Here is a 26,821-nt window from a genome sequence, read left to right on the forward strand (position 1 = left end):
CTGTTTCAGAGATAGACAATCTGGATAGGAAGCCCTAGCAATACATTATCTTACACCACAGTGAAATTGTAGACATACATTTTAAGTATTTATAGTCTTTTTAAAATCTTTTCAGAATTAATCTTTAGTCATGCAGGTGTACAAGAATTATATGTTTTGCTGAAGCAAACTCCTGTGGATAACCTCTCTTGAAAGCTGAAAGTAGTAGCAATAGCAGCTACAGCTACAGCTCTTGGAGGCTGCATGTTTTTTTCCCCACCTCGCATTGTTGTCAAGTGGAGGTAGGAAGAAAAGAAGAATAAAAGAGGAGGGCCAGATATCTGAGCTGGGTAGAGCCTTTTTACCAATCACAGGGGTTACCCCACCTCCCAGCTCTTCTGTTTTCTGTACTAAAAAAAGTGCTAAACTGAAAAATTGTAAAGCAGCTTCTGTTTTTCCAGTGAAACATTTTCTTCATTGAAATGCTAGTGCTTGTGCTTTTCAAATGCACAAAAAATGGACATTAAAAGAAAGATCTGAGAATGGTTTTGTTGTAAGGATATCCTGGCAGGATGGTTCTTTGAGAAACTGTTATTTTCACAGCTTGTTAAACACCTGTTTTTGCCACATGCAATCCTAAAGGAAAACCAATCTCACAAAACAGCTCTTTTATTCTCTGACCTCACAGAGGACTGGTTCTCTCTGGAAGAGTTACAGACCAGCAGGTGCATGATCATGTCAGATGAAGATTGTCGTTCACCCATTGGCCTGGACTGCTGCAGCTGTTGTCAGGACTTGGCCAACGGGTGTGAAGTAGTGGCCGGGGCTCGCAGCAACAGCAACCTGGGCAGTCCAACGGTCACTAACTTCCGGCAGCTACGGGACCAGCTCATGTTTGAAAACCTAAACACAGACAAGCTGAATAACATCATGCGTCAGGACTCCTTGGAATCGGTTGTACGGGATCCTTGCTACCTGCTCAATGAAGGGATCTGCAACAGCAACATCGATCAGACAATGCTCTCCATCCTGCTCTTCTTTCACAGGTATGCCATTCCAAAATAACCACATAAGTCTACTCACCTGCTGTGGTAAATAAGACAAATTAGCCTTTATTTGTGTCTGTTTTAAGGTCATTACAATTTTGTCTTAGAATGCACATTTTAAGTCATGTGATTCTATAGTTTAGTAAGAGAAGAGACTCAGTAATTTTCTACAAGAGTTCATGGCTTTTTGGTTTTAAAGCTGATGGAACAATGTTGCAATTTTTTTTCCTAACCATATATATTGTCTAATTTTGTGAATTAGATTTGCTTATCGTACAGCAAAGATTTGTAGCTATTCTTACTATATAGTTAGGCAAGCAGGTTTCTTTTCATCACTGTCAATGATAGGGAAATCTTTTTTATGAGACTTAACACAGCAGTAAATCAATGGCAGAACTTTGACTTTGTCTGAAAAATATGATTTCCACTGACTGTCAGATTTCTTAAACTGCAATTTAATAATTGTTTTTTGTTTAAAATAGTAATGCAGTGTTTATAATTCACAACACTGGGAAAAAATTAACAAGCATCTTAAAAACACTAGTTATACCATATGGTTCTCTTTATGCTTTCTTTTGTATATTTCGGAATGTAACTGTAGTGGTTTAGTGTATCAGTTTTATGGCTCATTTAGTAAGTAGTGCACTTTTTTTCAATTTCAAGATACTGTAACTGATTTCATCCTAGCAAGTTGTGTTACAGTTTGTATTACATAGTATTTGAAGAGAAACTGAAGCTGCATATTGTCTAGATGTGTTGGGACAAGTGCAATCCTTATGCAATCTGTTTAATAAATATGAAGTCAGATCATTTGTACACTTATTACGACCAAGTGTATTAAAAAGAAACATCAAGAAAACCATTTTTAAACAATGGAATATCTATGTTAACAAAAGAAATCCTTAGTACCTGAGTGACATAATTATCATGTAACTGCATTTATCCCTACATAAACAATATGTATAGTAAACACAACATGAAAACAAATACACTAAAATGCATACTATAGTATGGCAAACAGAAATATGATTTCAGAGAATATTTGCTGATACAGCAGCTGCATTATTTCATGTATCACTTTCCTTTAAATGTATCTTGTTTCACTATATATTCTGTTCTACCATAAAAATACACTGACTTGGGTCACATGAGAAAACTATGATGAAATAATAATAAATCATACAGAGAACTGATGTTCCATAAGGAAAAAGGAACAGATCACAGTCTAGTCCACACTTTTAAGCATCAAACCCAGTAAAGAAAAAAGTTTGTTTCTTTTATGTAACCAGTTTAATTCATTTTAGCAGCCTTTCCACAATTTCTTGGAAAATATATAATAAATGCAATACTAAATAAGATTTTCCCCAAGAAAAAAAATGTATACAAGGTATATTGTCTCATTTTATTCATTCGTTTTTATTAAAATGTTGATGGCCCATTAATTTTTAGACTTTATTATCTGAATTACCTTTCTTTTATATAATCAATTGTATTTTTATTGTTAGTAAATCTTTATGTATGCATTCTGCTACATGCCCTGAAGCAAGAAAATTATGTTCCACACTACAGAAAGAAACACAACAGCTGTCTAAGCTGAACAGTACTCTCTCATATTTGACAAGCCTTAGTTTAATTGTCTTGCATAAACAGTTAAAAAGATAAAGTTTGTTTAAAATGATGTGCAAACTTTATACATGGTGTGGTGCCATAGGGGTAGTTGACAGGTGGTAGTAGGGCGTGGTCAGGCTCCCATTCTCCCCTGTTACACCCCTTTATAAGCTCTTTTAGGTTCCTTATCTTTATTACACACACTCTCCTCCGAGAGTAGTGATCACATTGATGCCCTCATGGGGGTAACAGCATACATAACTCCATATTCCATTACTTCTGGGCCCTTTAGCTTCAGAGTCTCAAGTTCACCAAGTTCATCCTGTTGTCCTCATTGCTAGGAACCTCCTGCTTCCAGACCACAACACGGAGCCTCCTGCTCCTACTCCATTAGGTCACTGTTTCATACTCAACCAGTGCTTTGGACTCCCACATCTGCCTCCAGCCCTGACATCCTCTTCCTAACGCCTCCAGGTTGTGTTACACAGACAGAAACTACCTACATCACCAAGTCTCTTTGGCACTACACACAGTGCCGAGACCCAACACACTGTCCTTCTCTAACACACCCACACTCACAACCTTTCTGGCGCCTCCCTCTCACGCCCTTAGGTTATGAACTTACAGCTGCCAGTGCACCTCACATTGTGCCCAGACATCACCTTGTTACACCATGCAGCTGCCAACACACCTCACTGTGCCCATCTCCCAGAGGGTGCAGCTAGATAGACCCCACTCACTTCCCCGATACCAATGTATTGCTAGAGGGAGGGTCCCTCTACCACACAACCCACTCTGGTCCACACACACTCACTAATCAAATCACAACTCACTCATACAGCGGACACGACAGCTCGGCTCTCAAACCCTAGCAGGATGCTGTCCCTTTAAATCTTTCGACGATCTCATAAAGCTCCGTTTCTTGTATCAGTCGCATTCCAGACTGACGTTTTCACTCTTTTCCTCTCAGGCTATTCCTGTCCACAATCCCCTCCGGAATTGTCGTTATTCTCCACACCGTCACTGGGTTACTACAGCGGCTGTTCCAGTCTTTGCTCACACATGCTGTACATGGCTGCATGCCCTTCTAACATCGCCCCAACTAGTAGCGTCTCACACCCGCTAGTTATGATTCAGCCCGGCTCTCTCACAGCAGAGCCTCCGCATTTGTCCTTTCACCACTGCAGCGACAGCAAGGCTTAAGTCCTGATTGTTTTTTTTCCCTCCAGGAAGTACTTCTTGGTACCACTTCTACACCTGCCGTTCATTCACTTAATCATGTCAGGTGTGGTTTCCGCGGCAACCCGTCTTCCTTAATCCGGAGCTCTGCCCCCCACACCAGATACTCCCTACATTGCACCACAATGGACAGGTTAAAATGAATTTTATCATGTTATACCTATCTAAGAAAAAAATATTATAATTTTTGATTATTTTTTAGGTTTAAATATTGGAGAATTATTATCTTAGATCTTATCTTACATCCAAATTTCATTTAACTGCTGCAGACTACTTTAAAATGACACCATCATTGTACAGAGATGTTTTGGTTGCTTAAACTTAAGTATACCACTTATATAATATGGTTTCAATTTGAAACCTCCTCTGTCAAATGCCATCTCTCTGTGTTTTAGAATTTCCCATTGATGTTTGAGGTATAATTACTTCCTTATGAAAATTTAGAAATTTAGAGTAAGGTTAAATTAAGCTGTTTTACTGACAACAAAATAAACCAGACCAGTCTGCACTTATAACCTGCATGGTGGGAGGTGACACAGTAACCAGTTCTGACTCCCATGAAATGGGTTGTCAAAGACCCTATGCAAGACGGTATAATCCAGAAGAGTCTGGAGAAGGAGATCAGGGAAGGCACAAAACAGTTCAGAGGGGAAACCGGGGTACTGTCCAATATCCAAATCCGGGAGGTCCATCCAAGACAAAGACAGTGAAACAGGGAACGGGAATGTGGAACCAGGAGCAAGGAAGATTAAAATAATAATGAGGCAAGGTGCTCCGAGCCCCAGACTCAGAGGTCAGGATGCCATGGTAAAGCCTATGCCATCAGGCAACTCCTGTGCCCGGTGATAGGCGGGCTACCGGGCGTCCGTCTTCCAAAGCTGAGCCCAGATCTATGGTGACGTCGGGCTTAAATAGGGAAAAGGGAATAGGAAACAGCTGGGGAAAATAAGGCTGGGGAACACAACGAAAAAGGTAGGTGCCTCTAGAGGAGGGATGACGATCATGATAGCAGGTGTGTCACATAGAACCAAAATTCAGCACAGGAAACAGTGTTTTTAGTATATTGTCATTTTCATTTTCTAAAAATGGTTAAAAACAAAATGTAATTGATAAACTTCCAAAAACCTAATTTAGTTTAGCATAAAGTGGTCTCTTTAATGCCTTTTGTAAGATGACAATGAAAAACAACACTACAACACATATATTCTTGAAATGAAATGTCTGCCACTTTTGTAGTATCTTTTTAATTCAATAAATCGCTTGCAACTAAGTGAATAAAAAGAACCAGATACTCTCTTCTCCTTTCAAAGCCTTAAGCTTTAGTTGTGCAAAATCCGTATATTGTGGTTGATATATCTGTCACCAATCCTAAATGTAAAACACAAATACGTAAGATATATTTGATTACTTAATTTTAAAAAATGACCCAATAATAAATTTTCTCATGTAAATAAGTATGCAAACCTTTGGATTCAGTAACTGTTGGCACCTCCTTGAGCTGAAAATATCTCAGCTACAGTAGATTAGATTGCTTCAGTCTGGTGGCATTCAAGGGTTTCCTTCCTTGAACACCTTGCTTGAGGTCTTACCATAATATTTCAAAAGGGGTTTAGGTCTTAACTTTTGACAATCCAGAATGCATTTTTTCTTCTTCAGCTATTCCACTATATGTTTAGGATTATTGTCATGCTCTAAGATTCACTTCTGTCTCAGCTTGACCTGACACTCCCCCATGATTTTCTGATACAATGCTGAATTTATCAGAAAGCCTTCTGTTTGCTGAGGCAACAAAGCAGCCCCAAACCATGATACTCTATCCACCGGTCAGGATAAGACTTTTGTTTCTGGAAGACAGTGTGTAGTTTTTACCACGTTTCTCATTGTAGCAAAAAAGTTCAACTTTTGACTAGCATATATTCAAAGAATATAGTGAATATTTTCCATTTGTAGACTATCTGTCTGGCAGTGGATGTATGGACCCTCTAATGGTTAGAAATTGTCTTGTTATCCTTTCCATACTGATGAGGAACAGCTATGTTTTATTCATTTTCTGAAAACTACTTTGGAATAATTTGTTTCACTTACCACTTATAAGTTTTGACTTCACTTATAATTTTTGTTTCACTTCACTTAATGTATGATGAATGCCAAACATATGAGGTTTCTCACCATTTCATAAGAAAGGACTGTCCAAACTCAGTCTTTGTTTACTTATTACCCAACCATTTAAACAAATATATTAAATTTATTTTAATTGTACTTAGTAAACACTAGTAAGAGTGTGTTAATATTTCACACACACTGCTTGTTAATTATTCATTTCTTTTTACTTTATACACCTGTAGCGGCAAGGCTCATAAAAAATACAGGAATTAAGTTTGCTGCTCCCTTGCCAGTCCCTCTCTCCTTCATCTCAGTGGTGTTGGATACAGAGATATCATTCCATTTGGTTCACATTTAAGGTGTTTTCCTAGCTGATAGAGTGTCCAGATAAGGAACAACTCCCAATGCTGAGACACATCAGCCACCCTAATAAATTGTCATCTCTGGCGCCTTACTGTCTGGGAGATTCCATGGGAGAGTATCATCCCAAGTTGTTGGGCATCGCAGCAGAAATCTCTCCCACTTCCCTCCAGCCGCAACAGCACTGCTTGACACTGGACCAGAGAATGCCGATTGGACACAGCAACAGCCTGCCACTGTTCCTTTGTGTCCGTGGGAGATCTCAATCCCCACAGATTGGATGAGTATTCAACCTTCTGCATTACAGCCCGAGAATTAAATTGTTACCTCAACCACAGTTGATATCAATTTAATTCCTATGAGTGATGTACTTGTTTTGAGTATCTAGTGTAGAAGTTGTAATCCAAGTTCATTTACGAAATGGTCTAAATGAATGATATTGTAATGCTTACGGCCGACAGGTACTGTGTAAGAGCCGGCTTACCAGAGCGGTGACGTCGCTGCCCTTCCCTGTGATAGCAGGACTACAGCTACTGGGCTGTAGAGAGATCTCTCTTTGGCTCACCGGGCTGGGTCCCTGTTGAATGATGCAGGAGTCCTGGGTTCGAGCCCCCAACAGTGGGGGGCTGACCTAATGTGGCAAGAGTGCCCTCCTGAGCCCCCTTTTTTTGCATTACATTGGTGTCAGAGTGGGTTGGGATCGCCCTTTGCCGGGGACAGCGAGTTAAGCAGGGGAGAATGTAATGCAACAGGGGCTCAGGTGGGTGCCCTTGCCACATTAGGTTGGCCCCCCACTGTCGGTGGCTCGAACCCGGGACTCCTGCGTCACTCAGCAGGGACCCAGCCTGGTGAGCTAAAGAGAGATACCTCTAGTCTGTCAATGCTATTATTCTAATTACTCTCTAATTAATAACACATGTTTGTTTGACTGAGTTTGACAATTACTTTCTTTGCCTGATTTAATTTGGTAATTAATTAAAATACACCTCTCTGTTGCCTAGAGATTGTACATGTCATTTATTTTATTGTTAATATTTTACTGTGTCCTGCCTTGGGCCCCTTGGCTGGCCAGGACAAGCTCTGACTCACCTGCGACTCTGTATTGTATGGTAAAGTGGATTGGATGGATTGATGGATGTTTTATTGAAGTGTCTGTTAATTAGACACTTTTTGTTGTTGGCTGTTGCCATGTTGAGAATTCAGGAATTATGAGGAACTGAATTAAAAAAATTCATTGCAGATCAACATTATTAGGGACTGGGTTTAATATAAGTGCAGAATCTAAATAATATAATAAAATGTCTCCAATTATATTATAAATAATTCTCTTGATTCCTTAAGTTTTTGATTCCTTCATATATGCAACTAAAATTGTTCTAGTTTAAGTTTTCAGAGGCAAATATCTGGAGGGGGGATTGCATGTGCTGACATGTTATATCACTTTAAATCAGACCAATCAAGCTTAGCGTGTCTGAAACATATTTCTCTGTATTGCAGTCTTAAACATTAATCAGAATTCTGGTTTTGCAATAGTGCATGTTATGATTTGTTTCCACTGTCTTTTTTCAGCTATACATGAGATCTACCTGAGGTGAAGCTGAAAGGTGCTTCCACTTGTAGGACCTGACCTGATCATACTCATAATATTTGCATAGGGAGATAGACACCTTTGTTATATGTGACACTTCAGGAATACCTGAAAGGCAGGGATAACCTTATCAGAAATAGTCATTGTGCCATGTATGGAATTTTTTTTTGTATAGGCTCTAATGCATTTGCAATGATCACTTCTAAACACCTATTTATAGTCAAAATAGAGTTTTGGATCTCTTAAAGAACCACTACTAATTACATTACACTAGACAATTACTATATCCAGCAAAATACCACAGTCTTTTTCTCCTATTTCCTGATTTTAATTAGAATAATTTTATTATAAAACTTTTTCTGAATCAGCTGTCCCTAACAAATTAGAACTTGTAATTTAAGCACATGTATTTAAATATAGCTCAATAAAATGGGCCAATTCAGCTATTAATGAAATATGCCAATGAAAACAGAACGTTAAAATCCTGGCACATTTAAAAGAACTACCCCAGTTATAGCAATTTTGTCCAGTTTACTCACATCACGTCCATAACTTGTACATGAATGTCTACATCAGGAGTGCAATTATTTACCTGTATAAGACCAAGCCATGAAATGCTACATTGGTTTAATGTGCTTTGTTAAATGCTTTATGTTATGCTGCACAATGAAATCTATATGCTAAGGCTCCTTATAGTTCCACAATACTTAAAATCTAGTGATGAAGAACCATTACATAATGCAAACAGAATTAAAGCAGAAGGGAAACATTTTAAAACTACATGGGTCAAAAAGTAACTGTCCTCTTAATTTGTAAGTGCCTGCACATGAAATCAAAGTCTTGGCTTGACACCAATTTCTGCACATAGATGATGGGACTCTGACGCTTTAAAATGTCATGAATGTCGGCAGGGTAGTTTTCTTCATATCAGCTTAACTCCTGGTTCGCAAATAATATTCTGTAAGACGAACACAGCCTATATCAAATCTTCATTTCCAGCAAAAAGTGGTTACATAAAGTAGGCAAATGGACAATTTTCCTTTTGTTCTCAGGAAGGCCCTGGGGCTTTGGTCTGGTGTTTTCCAATAAAAAGCTGTAGCATTGAGCATGCTGGGTTTTGCTGGATGAGTGCAAAATGGAAATGGCCTGAGTTTGAAATTTAAATTTGGCATCTGGGATCCTTTATATCTATGCAAGTGTCCATGACATAAAAGAATCATTCATCTGACAAATACACCACAAAGGAGCAATACCTGCTTAGGTATCAGATGCTTTTATTAGGCAGTGTCTTCAAGACAGTTATCATTCATCTCAGTTATGTAAATAACACTTCAGTCTTTACACAACTCACACTTTAGATGTTGCCGAAAACTCCCCAGCTCTGTCTCTGAAACGAAAGACAAATGATCTACAGTAGGTGCACAACTATGATTCAACTTTGATGGTCCATTTTGCTCAGATTGTACTGATGCAAAGAGGCTTTGACTGTATTCTGTTTACTTACTAAAGTTAAAATGGTGAAATGATACAATTTTAACAACTTATCAGCGGTTTCCATTGTAGCGGTGAGGCTTAATAAGGCAGAATTAAGTGTTTCTGAGCTTCCCAAATGAGGCCCCATTTCTCTGTTCATCTCTGTGGTGCAGCCACAGAGAAACCATTCATGCAAGATGTTTTCTTTTGATAAGGACAGCTCCCACAGGGGGATGCACTTAGCTAAGCCTGGCTATCATGATCAATGGTCATCCATTGGCGCCTATCTGTTTAGGGAGTGCGAGTTGGACATCTGGATTGCATTCCTAAGTGTCAGGAGTAAGTGACTCATATCTCACCTTGATCAACCAATCAGGGACTGGTAGGGCCGAGTAACCCACGTGGGACTCTGATGCCCATGGAACTTTCAGCCAATCAACGAGCTAAAGTTCCCCCAGGTAAAAACAGGCAACACAGAGAGCCTGGGAGATTGAGATTGAGATTGAGATTCAGATTCAGATTCAACAAGATTCTGTGAGAATTCCAGGGCAGGACGGCCCAGGAGCAGAAGGCTCCCAAGGGCAGGACATTCTCGCAGCGCGCCTCCTGACCATCCTGAGACTAAGCCCGGACAACCACGGAACGGCCAGTGTGTCCGAGTGCCAGAACTTTCCTTTGTTCTAAGAGTCTAGAGTTGAGGTTGCCAGAGAGTAACCAGCAGCAGGCCTCGTGAACAGGTCGGAACTGTGGACAGCTGAATCACTATTCAGATCTAGCTCTTCATCAGGAACGAACCGGTCCTCTTCCTGACTTGCTGGGACCCACAGTCATCTTTTCTCCTGTGCACAAACTTTGCTAGTTAAAGCCAACAGTGAGCATCAGCAGCGCACCGTCGCAAGCCGCACAGCACAGCCTGGCACGGAGCCAGAGAGCGCGGATTGGACAGCAACAGCCTGCAACTGTTCCTTTGTGCCCGCAGGAGATCTGAATCCCCAGAGATTGGATGAGTATTCAACTTCAATGCATTACAGCTCGAGAATTCAATTGTTATCCCAACCAGTTGATATCAATTTAATTCCTAAGAGTTATGTACTCGTTTTGAGTATCTAATGTAGACGTTGTAACCAAGTTCATTTACGAAACGGTCTTAATGAATGATATACTGAACGTATGTCCTCTTGATGTGTAACTCTTTGTAACTGATTGAATATATACCTTTTGTATTCTGATAACCCTCTCGATAAAATCTGTTAGGTTTAAATGCATATTCTATGTATTAATAAATGTATCCTCGTGTATTAGTACCTGTGTGTGCGCGTTGTTTGAGTTATGTCGCATGGTTGGATTCTAAAGCCATCAAAAGAATCAACTTTGTGATTTACTGCTACAATTAATAATTGTCTCAGTAAATGCCCAAACCCTACAGAACTGGTGCCTTCAGAGAGCCACTATGATTACATATTTGGCGTCCCTGAACCGGTTTTCCCTACATTATTTGGCGTCCCTGGGTCAGTTTAATCTACACCATAAAAGGTAAAATGCTTAATAGCTAAACCCTCAGGATATGGTTGACAGTTATACAATATTATATGTTACAAAATGTGGGGCAGGGTCATAGAAGGAGTGTACTTTGGGCCTAGATTTTTGAGACTCTTTGACCCTGTCTCTTTAAATATTTGGAGTTTCTTGTGTAGGGGACATGGAAACTACATATGCCAAGATGCCATGGGGAAGTGGCCTGCTTATTTCCTGTCTAAAAAGTCTCAGATATGAGGGATTAGCTGTCTGCTTGATGGCGTTAAAAGGGTGTGGCAAAAACAAGTCAGGGTCTTTTGTTTTTTAGAAGGATCAAAGAGTTAGAGTGGGTTTTGGTGTTGATTTATTTTGGTTGGAAAAAGAACAAAGTGAGTAGTATTGGAGCTTTTGGTGTTTATGTTATGTAGGAATCTGTTTATATTATTCTTCCTGAATGTGGAAACTTGAGCGTGTTTTTGGACATTGTTTTGTGAAAAACTTGAGGCCAAAGTACTTTACTATTTTTTTCTCGGGAAGTACAAGGTTTAGGTCATGGTTGGTTGTGACCCAACAATCTCTGATAGCATCACGTATGTCACAGCTGTTTCAGTCCAAAAAGGCTGTTGAATTCAGAGAAAATCTTTTTGCAATACTAAAAGAAAACTGAAGGTGCACAATTTCCTGCCATGTGAGCTGGTATAAATTAAAACCTGTGCAATGAATGCAGCTAAATAGCTACCACCACAGCAGGTCAGAGTGTTCATGATTAATTTAAGTATTCTAACTTGTGATGTAATGACAAAAATGTTTAAAGCTGCATTGTATACATTTCAATACATCTTAAAAAAGGCTCTCACTTGGGACAGTATTTCACAGGTGGGTGGTACTTCAGTAGAAAAACCTAAAACCTGTTACTAAGAGTAAACTTGACATATTCATTGGAGTAGAAGCTAAAGCAGGCAATGGCCTGGGTTGACTTTCCTTTTTGGCTTCACAACACAAATTCAGTGCTCATCAAAATGTTAATTTAAACTTTGTTAACTTTAATGGATTGAAGCCATGTTTCATGTTCACCATAAGGTGGCTATAGTTGAGCTTCATGCTTTTGATTAAAACTATTATCCATGTAATGGAGATTGGAAGTGATACATGAAATTTTCATGATGCTTACTCCCTATATATAATAAACTCATCTCTCAATACAATCAGTTATTCATAATCGTACTGCACTTAACATTCCAAAAACACATACCAAAGAAACAAATCTTTCATTTATCCCAAAAAGAATTGCAGGGGAACTGGAGTCTATCCCAGCAAACAATGGGTGCAAGGCGGAAACACACTGGATGGGATGCCAATCCATCGCAGAGTACACACACTCACTCACACCAGGGCCAGTTTTCCAACAAGCTAATTAACCTAACAGTATGTCTTTGAATTTGGAGCACCAGGTGGAAACTCACATGAACACTGGAAGAACATACAAACTCTCTGCAGATAGCACCGAAAGTCTGGAATTGAAACCACAGCCCCAGGACTGTGAGGCAGCAATGCTAACCATTGCATCACCCTCCACCTTACTAATCTATCTATAGAATTAATATCATGTTCAACCCCTCATAGCAAAAATCATGACATTAATCTAGGGAAAGATTGTTTAGGGTCTTCCCTTTCTGACGAGGGAACTAGGCAGTCTAACATATTTAAGGGCTGAGACTTATTTTTGTATGCATCTCTCCTCTAACAGAGGTTACTGTATGGCTCTGAAATGACTTTATATTATCAACAATCAGCATTCCACCTGGAGGGGTTTTGTGCATTAATTGGGACAATTATTAATTGTAGCAGTAAGTCACAAAATGATTCTTTGATGACTATTAGAAAACTGACCTTGCAGAAGAACTCAGCAACGCACACACACGGATACTAATACACGACAATACATTTCTTAATACATAAAATGTGCACACAAACATAACAGATCTTAAGAGTGAGGGTTAGCAGAATACAAAAGGTATATATATAAAATGATGAAGAGTTACAAACCCCAAGAAGGACATACATTCAGTATTCCATTCATTTATTTAGTTTCGTTAATGAACTTTGATTACAACTTCTACACTAGATACTCGAAGGCAAGTGCATCACTCATAGAAATTAAATTGATATCAACTGAGGTTGAGGTAACAATTGAATTCTCGAGCTATAATACAGAATGTTTAATACTCATCCAATCTGTGTGGATTCAGATCTCCCAAGGACACAAAGGAACAGCAGCAGGCTGTTGCTTCGTCCAATCGGCGTCCTCTGGTCCAGTGCCAGGCAGCCCTGGTTCGGCGTGAGGCGGGGGGGAAGGAGGGAGAGATTCCTGCTGCGACGCGGTGGCAGTGGGCTCTCTCCAAGCAATGTGCTCCAAGCAAATCACACTCTTTAGACGGGAAGAAGACCGGTTCGTTCCTGATGTAGTGCTAGTCCTGAATACTGATATTCAGCTGTCGACAGTTCCGACGGTAGTTCACTCGTTGATCAGGCAAGCGTTTGCGGTGGGTACTGACAGTTCACGAGGCTTGCTGCTGGGCTAACCTTAGGCGCCAGAGATGACCATTTATTAGGGTGGCTGGTGAATCTCAGCCTTTGGAGCTGTGCCTTATCAGGGAACTCAATCAGACAAGAAAACACCTTAAATGTGAACCAAATGGAATGGCCTCTCTGTATCCAGCACCACTGAGATGAGGGAGAGAGAGACTGGCAAGGGAGCAGCAAACTTAATTCCTGTATTTTTAATAAGCCTTGCCACTACAGCCCTTATATTTATATAGTACTTATCATCCCAAAGCACTTTACATCTGCTGTTTCATCTATCACTCAAGTACATCACCCATCCAGGTGACACATAGCAGCCATTATACACCACTACACTGCTGTGTAAATCAGGCACTAAAATAAGAATCCGGTTATCTATTTGATTATATTAATTATTGTTTATCTGGGTACCAGTCACTTAATAATGACATGATGTGCAGAAATGACTGGTTGGAAATTAGGGACAATTAGAGAAGAAAAGAGGAGAGAAAACTGCATAACCCGATGGTTGTGATTCTCGCACATGAATAGCCCCGAGGCACCACGCAGTCCACACTCAGCCGCAGCCCTGGGATTATACCGATTACAGCAAGCCTGCTGTTTGCTAGACAAAAAGTAAATGTGCAAAAAGTGAATCTCATTTAACAAAATTCATTTCAGTATGAGTTTTAGTCGAACAGGTCATTTACTCTCATCCTAATTCACTCAAACAAAAATACAAAGCAATTTAGTCATCATTATCGTCAATGTGGATAAATTTTATTTTTGTCTTTGTTAACTAAAATAAAAAACAGATCCTTGACAACATTTTCGGCATAATTTTTGGCAACTAAATTAACACTGTAAAGAAACAATAAAATGAAGGAACACCATACTGTGGTCTGAAAAGCCAACTGGGTAAATAGAACAAGGGAGTAAGTATAATTGATGGGAACAGCAATAAACTCTCTTCAGTTTGGCTAGGAATACGAGACCAGGAGCAATTTTTACCCAAATGTAATGTCTAGAAGGCAAGTTGATAACACACATCCACTGCCACACATCAACTAGTTCATATACAAATAACACTGTGCCTAGGTCCTTTGTCAAGATTCTGAGCCATTCCTGTCCAATTTCAGTACAGTTAAAGTCCCCAGCTAAAAATGACCAATTTTTCAGACTTCACACACTGTTTAACTGTGTTAAAAATAAATTATCTCCCTCCCATCATTTGTAGCATAAATGTTTACAAAACCAAGACTCACTCCCTACACACTTAAACCTTTAATAGCCACCCTATTATCACCTCCACCACTTAAAAAGAGTCTGGAATAAAATTCCTGGCAAATAATATTTACCTGTGCTAAAATTGGAGCCATGGCCGAAGATAGTTGTGCACCCACTAACTAAACCAGTCTGCCTGATTTGTGATATTAGTGTGAGTCTCTTGCAAAAAGGTGAGACTTAATCTTTTCTAAGTTCTCACTCAAAAAGAGTTTCTTTCTACCTGTTGACAGTAAGAGTCCCTACATAATTAGTCTTAGATTGTGCATTGATGAGCTATGGAAAAGCTACCAATGATACACATTAACCAAAAAAACTTAGAGCACTTAAACATTTTCATTATTTTTAAGGTTACTTCACAGTTTACTCCTAATTTTTCTTAACCTATCACAGTCTTTTTTTCCATGTCCTAAGCAGGAGCATTGCTGAACAGAAATCACAAATAACTGAAGACCACGAAGACATATCCAGATACACACGAACACGCTCTGCGCTGTATCCTCCTCTCATCTGCTGACTTCCAGTTAATTCATACAAAGAATAAAATTTGTTTCTATTATCTCCATCACTCCCTGAGCTTTCTTAAGTCACACTGATCCTACCACCACTCTCTCCTAAGCCTGAACTTTCAATTTCCTTAACACATTCTGAAATATTATCCTGGTTTACTGCACCACAGTATTTGATTTTGTTTTCTTTTCCTACTAATAATTTCCCATTTCCTTATGACCCACATCCTCTTCTTCTACCACTTCCCCAGAAAAAGCAACCTGCTCTTCTTCACTCTGATGAGGGATTTCATTACCTTCCTCTAGATCACCCTGTTCCTCCCCCTGCACCTCTGGTTCAATTTGTATTTCTAAACCTAACGAAGCTCCCTGTAAAGTACTGCGGATGCAGAAACATCATCCTTTAGAACAGATTCTCCCTGTGAGGGAGGCATTCACCCTCTTGCTGTAAGAGTGGGGCTGATAGGGCAAAAGGATCCTGTGCAGGACTCAAGACTCAGAGAAAGACACTAAGCTGAATCGCTAGACAAAACCAAAAACCAGGAGGCAGGTGAGTAGGTCAGAACACAGAGAGTCAACGAGGAAGCAACAATCCAAAACACAAGGCAAAATCGAATCCAGGAAGCAGGCGAGTAGGTCAGAACATGGAAGTACAATGAGGAAGCAGCAATCCAAAACACAAGGTGAAATCGAAAACGAGAAGCAGGCAAGGAGATCAAATACTGGAGAAAAGCAAGAGATAAACGCGCACTAGGGAGCTCAAAGAGAATCTGCAATAGTGAGCAGGGAAGTGAGGAAAAAGGAGAACTAAAATAGAGACGGGAGAGAAAGGTGATTGGCGTTTACTTGTGGCGTGAGCTTGTTTTACAGGGTGTGCGCGTGGGAATGCAAGAAGGAACAGAGGTGCGAGTGGAATGCGTAACACTTGCTCTTTACATACCCTTGCCTTGTGTTTTTTCTGCCCACATTTAAAACATTTCATTTACTCTGAAGTGATAAATACAACATAACATAATGTTTAAATCATCAATGACATTATTCCAAATCATATAGAATCGTTTCCTGAATGAGATTTCAATTTGGGAGCTTACAGCCCAAGGGATCATTGTGACCTCTGGCCTGCCTGATGAGTTTCCTCACTAACACTAACACAGGATCACAGGTTGTTCCACAGGAAAGGCTGAATGTTCAACATGATTATTTTTTCACCTGTCCTGCCAGCGGTAACATGGTGATCAGAGTCCCATCAACTACAAATCCATTTTGTACCAACTTATGTACTACAGCACACCACCATCCTTACCTAACCAATACATTTTTACACTGAGACAAGTGCATCGACCAGGATCTTTGTCCTTGTGAAATTCTCAAACGAATGCTGATCCCATCTGGGTAGGTTTTTCATTGACTTATCCATAAAAATAAAGAAGATAAAAAATAACACAAAATTCAGACAGAAAATCGGTAGTCCTACTTCCAAACAATCCTTTCTTGGCGTGTGCAAACATACACCCAACGTGTATAGTGAGATTCATCACTAGCGATCTTGTGCCCTCTGTATGCATGTTGCCACTTTGGTTTGCAAGGGCTTAGGGTGTCCCGTTTCTAATTTGTGTTTCAGAAGGGTGCTCATGAGTGCCCCAAATGAACCCTTTATGTACCTTTTCTTGAGTCTGCATTAGGATTTATTCCAGATTTCTTTGAGAAATGCTGACCTTTCATGTTCTAGCCTTAAAGCTGAGAGAAGTTGCCATGAAATATGACACGTTTAAAAACGTAATATTTTATGCAAAAATAAAATTCCATTTGGCACCTTTAGATTATATCTATTCTAGGCATAAAGTGTGGCCATAAAGCTATTATTTCGTTACGCCATTTCAACTGATGAATTCTCGTTTGTCTACTGTGTAGTTTGTGCATGGAAAGACATATTTAAAAGTACAAACGTTTCAATAAACAGTCAAAGGTATTTCCAAGTTTACTTTATTTAGCTTATTTCGACCATTTTTAGTAATTGTCAGGCTCCTTCTCTGTCCTGTCTCTCATTTCCGTTTTTTTTGCTGTCCTTCCGGTGTTTCTCTCTCTCTAGGGTTATATATTTCCAGGTCTTTCATTCTGCCGGCGCTCAGCGTTTGACATTCAGATGTCCTGAAACCCGCCTAGCACCAGGTCGCCCCAAGTCTGCTACCTGAGGGCATAGGTTTCTTTACGGCATTCCCTGAACAGCTGAGCCCGGGCTAACCCCCTTCTCACTGCTACGCATAGGGTCTTTTCGCTCTCCTGTCATTCCATGGTTTGTCCTTTCCGACATCCGCGAGAGTTATCTAGTTAGTTCGTTGTCTGTTCCTTTTTTACTGGAACAGACAAGATGATATTCACCTTCATTAAACTCCAAGTGGAGATATATACAAACAATGAAAAATTATCTGCTGGTGTGCACTAAGGCACTGGAAAAGAAGCAGAATGAAAGCAGCAACAACAGAAGGCATTTTCACTTTGAGCCATAACCAAGGTGTGATATCATGTGATGTCATTACCCTTTTTATAATGGTGCATTCCCACATTTTTGTGCACAGAAGTGCAGACTTGGAAAAGAGCTTAGGACAAGGCATTAGGGCATTTTGGACAAGGCCTTAGATATGTCATTGTCCATAAATGTGGAACTTTTTCTTTGGGTTTCTTCCACAAAAAGGACATCAAACATGGAACACACAAAACATAAAAATCAGTCAAATAAAATTAATACAGGTGCATAAAATTGTAGCAACAGTAGATGTCAGATAAATAAATTAATTAGAAGTTTGGAGCGTACATTAAGCAGCAGTTTTATTGCACAGGGAACAAAGGTCTTGCTTTTACATGACTTTGGTACAGTAAACCATCTCCCTGATCACAGCATTACAAAATGAGGAAAGTGAATGAGTGGGATCAACTGTCATGCTCCTAGCCATTCGGAGAACTAAATTGTGGTAGATATGAACAGGCTGGGTCTGCTGTTTCCAATTATTTTTCTTGGCTATCTCACAATCCTAGACAATTTGATTTTACTTTTCATACCTAGATGTCCATACCACCCTGTCATATTAAGTGCCACAATACTCTCAATGAGGCCATCTCTAGGACATTTTGATTAACACTAAAAACCTAAAGTCCTAAAATTAAAAACACCCTCTTATTTGCTTTCTTAAAAATATAATCTGTATTCTTAGAGTAACTCAACCTCTTATCAATGTGTTTCCAGTATTTTAAACTCTCCACAACCTCTATAGACTGACCATTAAGTATTACAGGTTGAAAAGATTGCCCATAGTCATATTTAACATTTCTTTCCAATGCCCTGGATTGACACAAGTCTTCAAAAGCACTGATGTTCTCAAGGTAAATTTGCTCTCCTTAGATTGATGCTTTCGACATGGTCCCACTGCTGCATTGTCTGTGGGAAAGCTCCAAATCTGCTGTCATTGCTCCACTTACTCACTCGAAATTCCATGTGTGCAACAGCACATCCTACAACATTTCTCTATGATACTGTGACAGATGCAGCTCAGAGTGCCTGTCAACATAAGAAGACCTTAGGCAATGGTGACAGCCACACTGGGATGCACTGGGACATCCTGAATTTTCATGAATCCTTTTTAATAATAGAACAAACCCTGGTGTTTCTAGAATTCAACCCTTAAGCCCTTAAAGTAATTAAATTGACTTTTAGAAAAGTGCATATAATAATTTATAAGACAAATTTGTACCAAATGGACACTATACTGTAAACAGGCGCCGTCCTTTGGATGAGATGTAAAACCAAGGTCCTGACTCTCTGTCGTCATTAAAAATCCCAGGTCATTTCTCGAAAAGAGTAGGGGTGTAACCCCGGTGTCCTGGCCAAATTTCCCATTGGCCCTTACCAATCATGGCCTCCTAATAATCCCCATCTATGAATTGGCTACATTACTCTGCTCTCCTCCCCACTGATAGCTGATGTGTGGTGAGCGTTCTGGCGCACTATGGCTGCCGTTGCATCATCCAGGTGGATGCTGCACATTGGTGGTGGTGGAGGGGAGTCCCCATTACCTGTAAAGCTCTTTGAGTGCAGTGTCCAGAAAAGCGCTATATAAGTGTAAGCAATTATTATTATTATTATTATTATTATTATTATTATTATTATTAAATTATTGTTCTATTCTGTGAAATGTTATGGAGGCCATATAGTTTGGAGACATTTGCTAGCTTTCATACTGTAGCAATTCCTATTGAAAAAACTCCTTCAGAACATACAGTAGGTACTGTACAATACCCACCTTGTATTTGTACAGCATAAAGTTTTCCTTTTAATAGTAGTTAAAGGATAAACCTTTAGCAAAATAACTGAGAATTTAAACATTAAAGCCATGTATTTTGTTCTTTCTCCTTCTGCAGCAATAATACAACCTTATCATGTTCTTTCTAAAACATTGCTCTTATATGCTGGATAGATGTGTAGATAAATGTTATATTGAAACACTAATAGTAAGAGAGATTTGATTTATCTGTAAGCACTTAGGTCTAATACGCCTACTTTAACAGCTCTCATGGTACTGTTTCAGTTTTATTCCATAACATTTTGACTATGATTGGAACAAGTGCAGTTCACCCTGCCCCTGTCAGGGGATTCAATCATAGCCTCTAGCAGGCCCAGAGCACCACTCTATACCCACAAGACCAGGTCCTGTGCCATAGCATACATCTACACTCTCTAGATGGTATAAGTCACCTCTGTAACTCTGAAGCACAATGAGCCATGTTACACCAGATTAGAATTACTTGAAATTATGTTTGTTTGCACAGTTTGCTATAGATATGACCCAGACTCAAATATGAAACTTATGTTTTTTGTAGCTCACCTTGCACTTGAAGCCTTCAATGTTGGAGTCTCTAGAGAAATCAAATTATATTTATTTATTAAAAATGAAAAACCTTAAGTGAATGGCCACATCTAACCCACAAAGGAAAGCTATCCCACTTATGCATGAATTGTGGTTGATTCAAATGAGAGATACTTAAATTAATTATTAATGTCTATCTACTTATATGTCTGTTTTTAATGGTCCAGAAACTGGTTAGCCCTTTATTGCGTAGTTATTTCTTGAATTTGATTGTGACGTTTCTGGGGATCAATATACTGTGTTGTGCTGGTTGAGAGTGTTCATTGTGTTTCACAGTCCTTGTTTTGTTAGGGACGCCAGTAGCTGAAGCAAGTACTGTGTCCCCTTGTCCAACCTGGATGGTGCTAGCCCCTGGAGGATGCACTGGTAGCTGAACTCCTCTTCCTCTCTCAGGAGTTGTATAATGTTGTCCATTGTGCCCCAAACTGCTTTGGTGAAGGGACAGCTTCAGAACACATGCTCCTGCGTCTCCTTGATGAAACGCATGTTCCGGCGGCAATGTGGATTCCTGGTGAGCGAGTGTCTGTAGAGGATCTCTCTCATCACTAGCCTCTGGTGTACAGCCATCCAGTTAAGGTCCTTTAGCTTGTTGTCGAATTCTTTTGGCTTTGTCCTTTCCCATACTTGTCTGCGAACCCACAGCCTTTTAATGCCAACTGTTGCCTCCTCACCCTTGTATAGGGTCTTGTGGTTGGTGCAGATCTTGTACCTCCTGCTCCACCTGACAGCATGGGTGTAGGTGTTCAGTCACTTTTCTGCTTTGGTTCTGGTGTTTGTCCACTGGACCAGGTTGCTCATCGGGGTGGAGAGCCACAGCCTGACAAAATACAGGTACTTGTGGCTATATGCTCCTGCAGAGAAGAGGTTGCAGAAGAAGATGCAGTCGAGTTTTAGGTGGAAATCTGGCACGTCTCTGTCCCCTTCCTCCAGCAGTTGAGCTTCAATCATGAGGCCCTAGAGTATTGCTCTATGACCTGCAGGGCTCTCTTCAAACCCCTGTCCGAGCTCAGGAACAGTGTCATGTAATTTGCCTACTGGGAGATCTTGAGGGTTTCCCCCATGCCTCCTGGTATTCTCTGTGAAGAGAACATAGAGAAGAGGTGAAAGAGGATACCTTCGTCATAGTCTGGACTCCTGTGGAATTAAATCCCCTAGATGTCCATTCACATTGACTATGCGGCCCACTTCAGAGTACAGTATCTTTATCCAGTGGCTGAAACTCTCTCCAAAACTAAAGTGTTCCAGCACTCAGAACAGATAGCTGTGGTTTACTCTGTCAAAGCTTTCTCCTGGTCCAGGATCACCACCGTCATGGGCACATTTTGGTCCTTGGCCCAGGCAAGGATTGAAGAATTGTTGATTCTGTGGGGCAGGCTGCTGGCTAGTAGCTTGGACAGGCTCTGTGCGGACACATTAAGGTCATCATTAATGGACTCCAGTTCTTGAAGTCTGCAGTGTCCCCCCCCACCCCCCCCCCGAAGAGAAGGGAAATTACCCCTTCCCTCGTCATGTCTCCTAGTTTCCCCTGGAAGAAGATCTCTTGCGCCATCTCTACCAAGTGTGATACTGGGGTGTCCCAGAAGCAGGTGCAGAATTCCTTGGGATGTCTGTCTGGCTCTGACACTTTGCCATTCTCCATAGACCAAAATGCCACCCTCAGCTCCTTTGCCATTATCAGTCCCTCCAAGTCCTCCCTCACGCCCTCTGGCACTCTTGCTTTCAGCCCTTCCAGTAAAGCTTCGCCTGCTTCCACCTCTATCTGCTTTTCTGAGAAAAGCTTTCTGTAGAATTTAGTCACAATTTCTACTTTGTCACCCTCATCCAACACTTCTTCTTCATCTCCCTTTCTCAGGCTCTGTACCACCCTCTTCTTCTAGGCTCCCCGGGACTTATTAGAGAAATAAGAGGAACAGATTTCATTATTTTCATAATTGTTCTTTGAAAAGGAAAAACTTGGCTTTCTCAGTGTACAGGTTGCGGATCTTTTCCATCAGGTCCCTTACTTGGGCTGATTTTGAAGGCTCTTTCCCGTTCGCTGAGCTGTACTCCTCCTCCAGTTGTTTCTGGAGCCGTGTGTCTACCTCCCTTTCTCCTGGCCATTTTCCTTCCCTGCAGTAGGTGTGCGCCAGGGTTCGGGTCCTCTCCTTCAATGCTTCCCACCATTTCACTACCACACTTCACTTCAGCCCAGCTCTCGTAGTAATCGCTGAATAGTTGCTTGATGCAGTCCTCCTTCAGTATCTCCCAGTTCAGCTTCCAGTACCCGTGACTGAATGCCAGTAGGTTGGCATTAGCCACCACCGACACACAGTCATGGTCAGAATACCACACTGGGTACACCGCTGCAGACTCCAAGGAGTGGGTTGTGTACACTGAAGATGTAGTCAGGAGACTGCACATCCCCCTGGAGTTTCTTCAGGTTGTTCCCACGTCATTTGGGCAACACTATCTGAAGCTGTCCACCAGAGAGAATTAATTGAGCAGAGACACCAGCTCTGCTGAACTAACATCGCTCCCCTTCACAGGGTTGATGTTGAAATCCCTGCCAAGTACCACCTGTCTGTTTGTGGTGCAGCTGCTGGCCAGGTCAGCAAACATTTCTTTCTGTTCTGAGGGTTCCGTCAGAGCATAGGTGTTGATTGTTCTCAACTTCTGCCATTTCCAGTCGATGTCCGTGACCAGGATCTGGCCCTGCACCATGGAGGGTGCACAGCTTCATGTCTTGGTGTCCAAGGAGGATTCCCACTCCGGAAGAGTGTACTCTACCTATGCACCTTGGTCCATTTCCTGGACAACGTCAGCTTGTCGCTTTCATCCCTCAGGTGGACTTCCTGCAAGAAAATATATTGAGAATGGCATGGAAGCCATGTAATGAAAGACTGCCTGTCTTTTCACTCGCTCTTGCCCCCTGACATTGGTAGTTAGAAAGGTAAACTTCACTGTCATGATAGATTAAGTGGAAGTTTTATTCCATTCTCTTATTACTTACCCTGACAGGATACTGGGGGAAGGTCTTGCTGGGCAGTGGAAATGGAGGAGGCTGCTAAGGTCTCCATCCATTCCATCATTTTGACCTTGTGCTTGGCTCCGCAGTCATCCCCGTACGAAGCGAGGATGCTCTCTGCCAATGTTGCGGGGAAGGTGTTCTCCTGCTTGCTCACCTGGGGCACCTCTTTTACATCCTCCAGCTCTTTCTGAGACTTGGAGGAAGGTGCTTCTTGAGGGTTTTTTCTTTTGATTCCCCTTCCTCTTCACCTTCTTTGTGCGTGTTTTCCAGGGGCTTCCCTCTTGTTCCTCTGCTTGGCCTTTACCCTTTGTTATGGTGGTATAGCCTCAATCTTGTTTGTTGTCTTTGGGGGGGGAGGGGATTTCTCCTCTCCCATTTCCTGTGCTCCTGCTGCTGGAGCTGGCTTGCTGCCCTTGACTACCTGTGCAAAGGTTGGCTTGAAGGCCTGGCACTGTCGGACCAGATGCCCCTCAGCACCGCATCCATCATACTTTTTGATAGTTTTGCAGTCCTTGGCCATGTAGCCTTCGATGCTGCAATTGCAACACTTTATGGTTGTGCAGCCCTTCTCCTTGTGGCCTGTAGGTTCTGCATTTCTTGCAGAAGTCTGGCTGTCTTGTGGAATAGAGATACCCTCTATCACCCCCAATAGAGAACTGTGCAGGTGGGTAATTGAGTCCATCAGCACTGATCGGGTTGTCCCTCAGGATAACCTAGTACTGGCATTTGCCAGTTTGTCCAGACACCAAACACGTCTGCCGCCATTTAACTCTGCAACTCAAGCTGTCAACATACTGAAGCTGAGCAGGTGTGAGCCTGGTCAGAACCTGGATGAGAGACCTCCTGTGAAAAACTAAGGTTGCTGCTGGAAGAGGTATTAGAGGGGCCATTAGGGGGTGCTCACTTTTGGGTCTGACTGGATCTTAATGCCCCAATGTGGATACTACACTGTAGAAAGATGCTGTCCTTCAGATAAGACGTAAATCCAATGTCCTGACTCCCTGTGGTCATTAAAAATCCCAGGGCATTTCTCGAAAAGAGTAGGTGTCTTACTCCGGAGTCCTGGATAAATTTCCCATTGGCGTTTACCAATTATGGCCTCCTAATAATTCCCAAACTATGAATTGGCTTTATCAATCTGTTCTCCTCCCCACTGATAGCTGATGTGTGGTGAGCGTAATGGTGCACTATTGCTGCTGTCACATTGTCCAGGTTGGTGCTGCACAATGGTGGTGGTGGAGGGGAGTCCCCATTACCTGTAAAGCTCTTTAAGTGGAGTGTCTAGAAAAGTGCAATATAAGTGTAAGGAATTATTATCATAACACATTCACATACCATTCCATGAAAGCTCTTACCAGCTCCATCGGCACGTATTAGTTGTAAATCAAAAACGTGACGGTCCTCTGTTTCTCCTTCCATATGGGTTCCACCCTGAAATTACAAAGTGGAGACTCAGATCACAGTTCCCTACATCTTTCGGTTACCTTCTAGTAAACCTCACTGGAAGCCAGGAAACCCTCAATGTAGTTCAGGTGGGTAGCTGCCTCAGCATGCGTAGGCTGCAAAGGAACAAGTAATAGGTTCATTCCATGCTGAAAAAAATAAAAGAGAACACAACGTTTCGGCCATGGAGCCTTTTTCAGGTGTCACACACGCTCTGAACTGTCCATTGCTGCTGTCTTCCAATTTTCTTGCTATTTTAATGAGAAAGGGTGTCACAATGAACTTAAGAGTGTTGCTGCTGTGGCCTGTAAGCTGGACGTACGATTGAGGCGTTATATCAGCCTGTTACTCTTGAAACTGCAGGCAGCATTTTGCAGCACATGTCTGGAGGTGTAGAGTGAGCTTTTCTAGGAAATGGTAGTGTAGAAACAGCCTTGTCTGTTTGAATCATAGGCACAATCAAATATTAGTGTAATTAGTGAACAGCCTGGGAAACGTATGAGTTTTATGTCAATAGAGAATTTCTTTTTCACGTTAGAAAAGAAGGATTTTTACAGACTTTTTCTCAAGGTGAATCAACTCTTAAAGATCTGCCTGATATGCACTGGAGGGAGAAGATATGTGTTGAAGCTAACCTGAAAACAAACTGGAATAGTCTATACAAGCCACCACTGCAAAAAATAGTTGGGCGACTTATTGTTGAGAGTTCTGCACGCTATTGCAGCCACTAATTCCTTATTAGCAGTTATTCAACCAGGAGCTGATGATGCTGTAGGTGTCCTTTCTGTTGGCAGGGGAAAGCAATTTTCCATTGTTTCCTATACTGCTCCAGGTGTAAGCCACTGTTTTGGAAGGCCTTGGCAGAGTTCTCAGAGGTGCTGTTCATTTTTGGGGTGAAATACTGCAAAAATCAGAAGTATAAGTATCAGCTAGCTAACCTTTTTACTAAGTTCAGTGAAGCTGGCTGTAATTAACAGTCAAGAGTCAGAAAAACAAGGTGAAGAACACTTTGACTTTGAATGTGATCCCTGTTAGTTAGGCTGTTAGTTATGTCCAGGCTAACCTGCCCTAACTGGTGACAGCTCTCCTTCAGGGCTAATAGTGGATCATATCAATTGATGTACATTGATGTACATTTTTTGCACCCAATATCCCTTGTGAGAATATATCCAAAAGAACACAGCAAAACTAGATTATTAAGTAGCATGGGATTAGTATAACGTTTAATATTTTCTGCACAAATGTTTAGCTGAAAGAGTATGTAGACACAATGAGAGAAAACAATATAAAGCAACCTGTGTTCTACACTTGCTGCAATCAGATGTTGCATAAAATCCTGTTGATTTAGACATTATCTCCCTGTCTCAGAACGCTCTGTTAAGGAAAGTGGATATAAATGCTTTTCAGTTTTAGAAAAGCCTAACTTGAAGACTGAGCTTACCTCCTGTTGAATTTTAAGACACCGCCATGAAACATATAAAAAAATCCACATTTTATACTTTCCTATAATGTGAAAAAAATGTGAGAAAATGTGAGAATGTGAGAAAAATAGTAATTGTACAGATGCAGCCATTCAAAATGCGTGGGCGATACCGCATTATTTTGCCGTAAATTCTCCTATAATACCGCAATTAAAATAATAGTATCCGGAATTTCTGCAAGGTGGAGCTAATAAAGCTCAACCTCTCATGTTTGAGCTGTCGCCATCAAAGTCTTTAACGAAGATATTACTAATAGTATTAATTATGAATGACCTTGGACAAGCTGTAAACAAAGTATTGCCCTGGTCCAGATTCTTTTTTTCATTGACCGTCTTTGTAAAAGTAACACCACAGCATTTCGCAATCACACATTTGTTTCCAATCATGCAAAGTATAGTAATTTTTGAGAATCGATTCATCATGCCTTTCACATACTCATAAAAGAGATTGATTTAGGAACATAAACATATTTAATATTTATATGGAATTTTACCACTGAAGGAAAATCTTAGTACCTGAGCATAAAAAGAATAGGAGCATACTGTAACGCGTGTGAAGGCCATAAACGATATTAATTTTGGAACTTAAACATACAGTATATGGCTGGTCTCGGTACTTTAAAGAAAACATACAAACCAGTATTTCATTTCTCCCTAAACATTAAGCACCGAAGTCTTTAACTAACGTGATACCGGAGTCAACAAG

The 26,821-nt window shown here is 40.8% G+C and overlaps 1 protein-coding gene across 1 annotated transcript in view; it reads left to right on the forward strand.

Annotated features, from left to right (window-relative positions):
- Positions 1 to 261: 261 nt before the first annotated feature.
- tsc22d3 (TSC22 domain family, member 3) overlaps positions 262 to 26,821 on the forward strand; it is a 107,199-nt gene continuing 80,639 nt past the window's right edge. The window contains exon 1 of the mRNA XM_006632663.3: positions 262 to 1,025. Coding sequence (XP_006632726.3) covers positions 709 to 1,025 — 317 coding nt within the window. The 5' untranslated portion in view covers positions 262 to 708. The remainder of the gene's footprint in view (positions 1,026 to 26,821) is intronic.

Source organism: Lepisosteus oculatus, chromosome 8 (genome assembly GCF_040954835.1).
Source record: "Lepisosteus oculatus isolate fLepOcu1 chromosome 8, fLepOcu1.hap2, whole genome shotgun sequence".
In the NCBI taxonomy this organism is placed as follows: domain Eukaryota; kingdom Metazoa; phylum Chordata; class Actinopteri; order Semionotiformes; family Lepisosteidae; genus Lepisosteus; species Lepisosteus oculatus.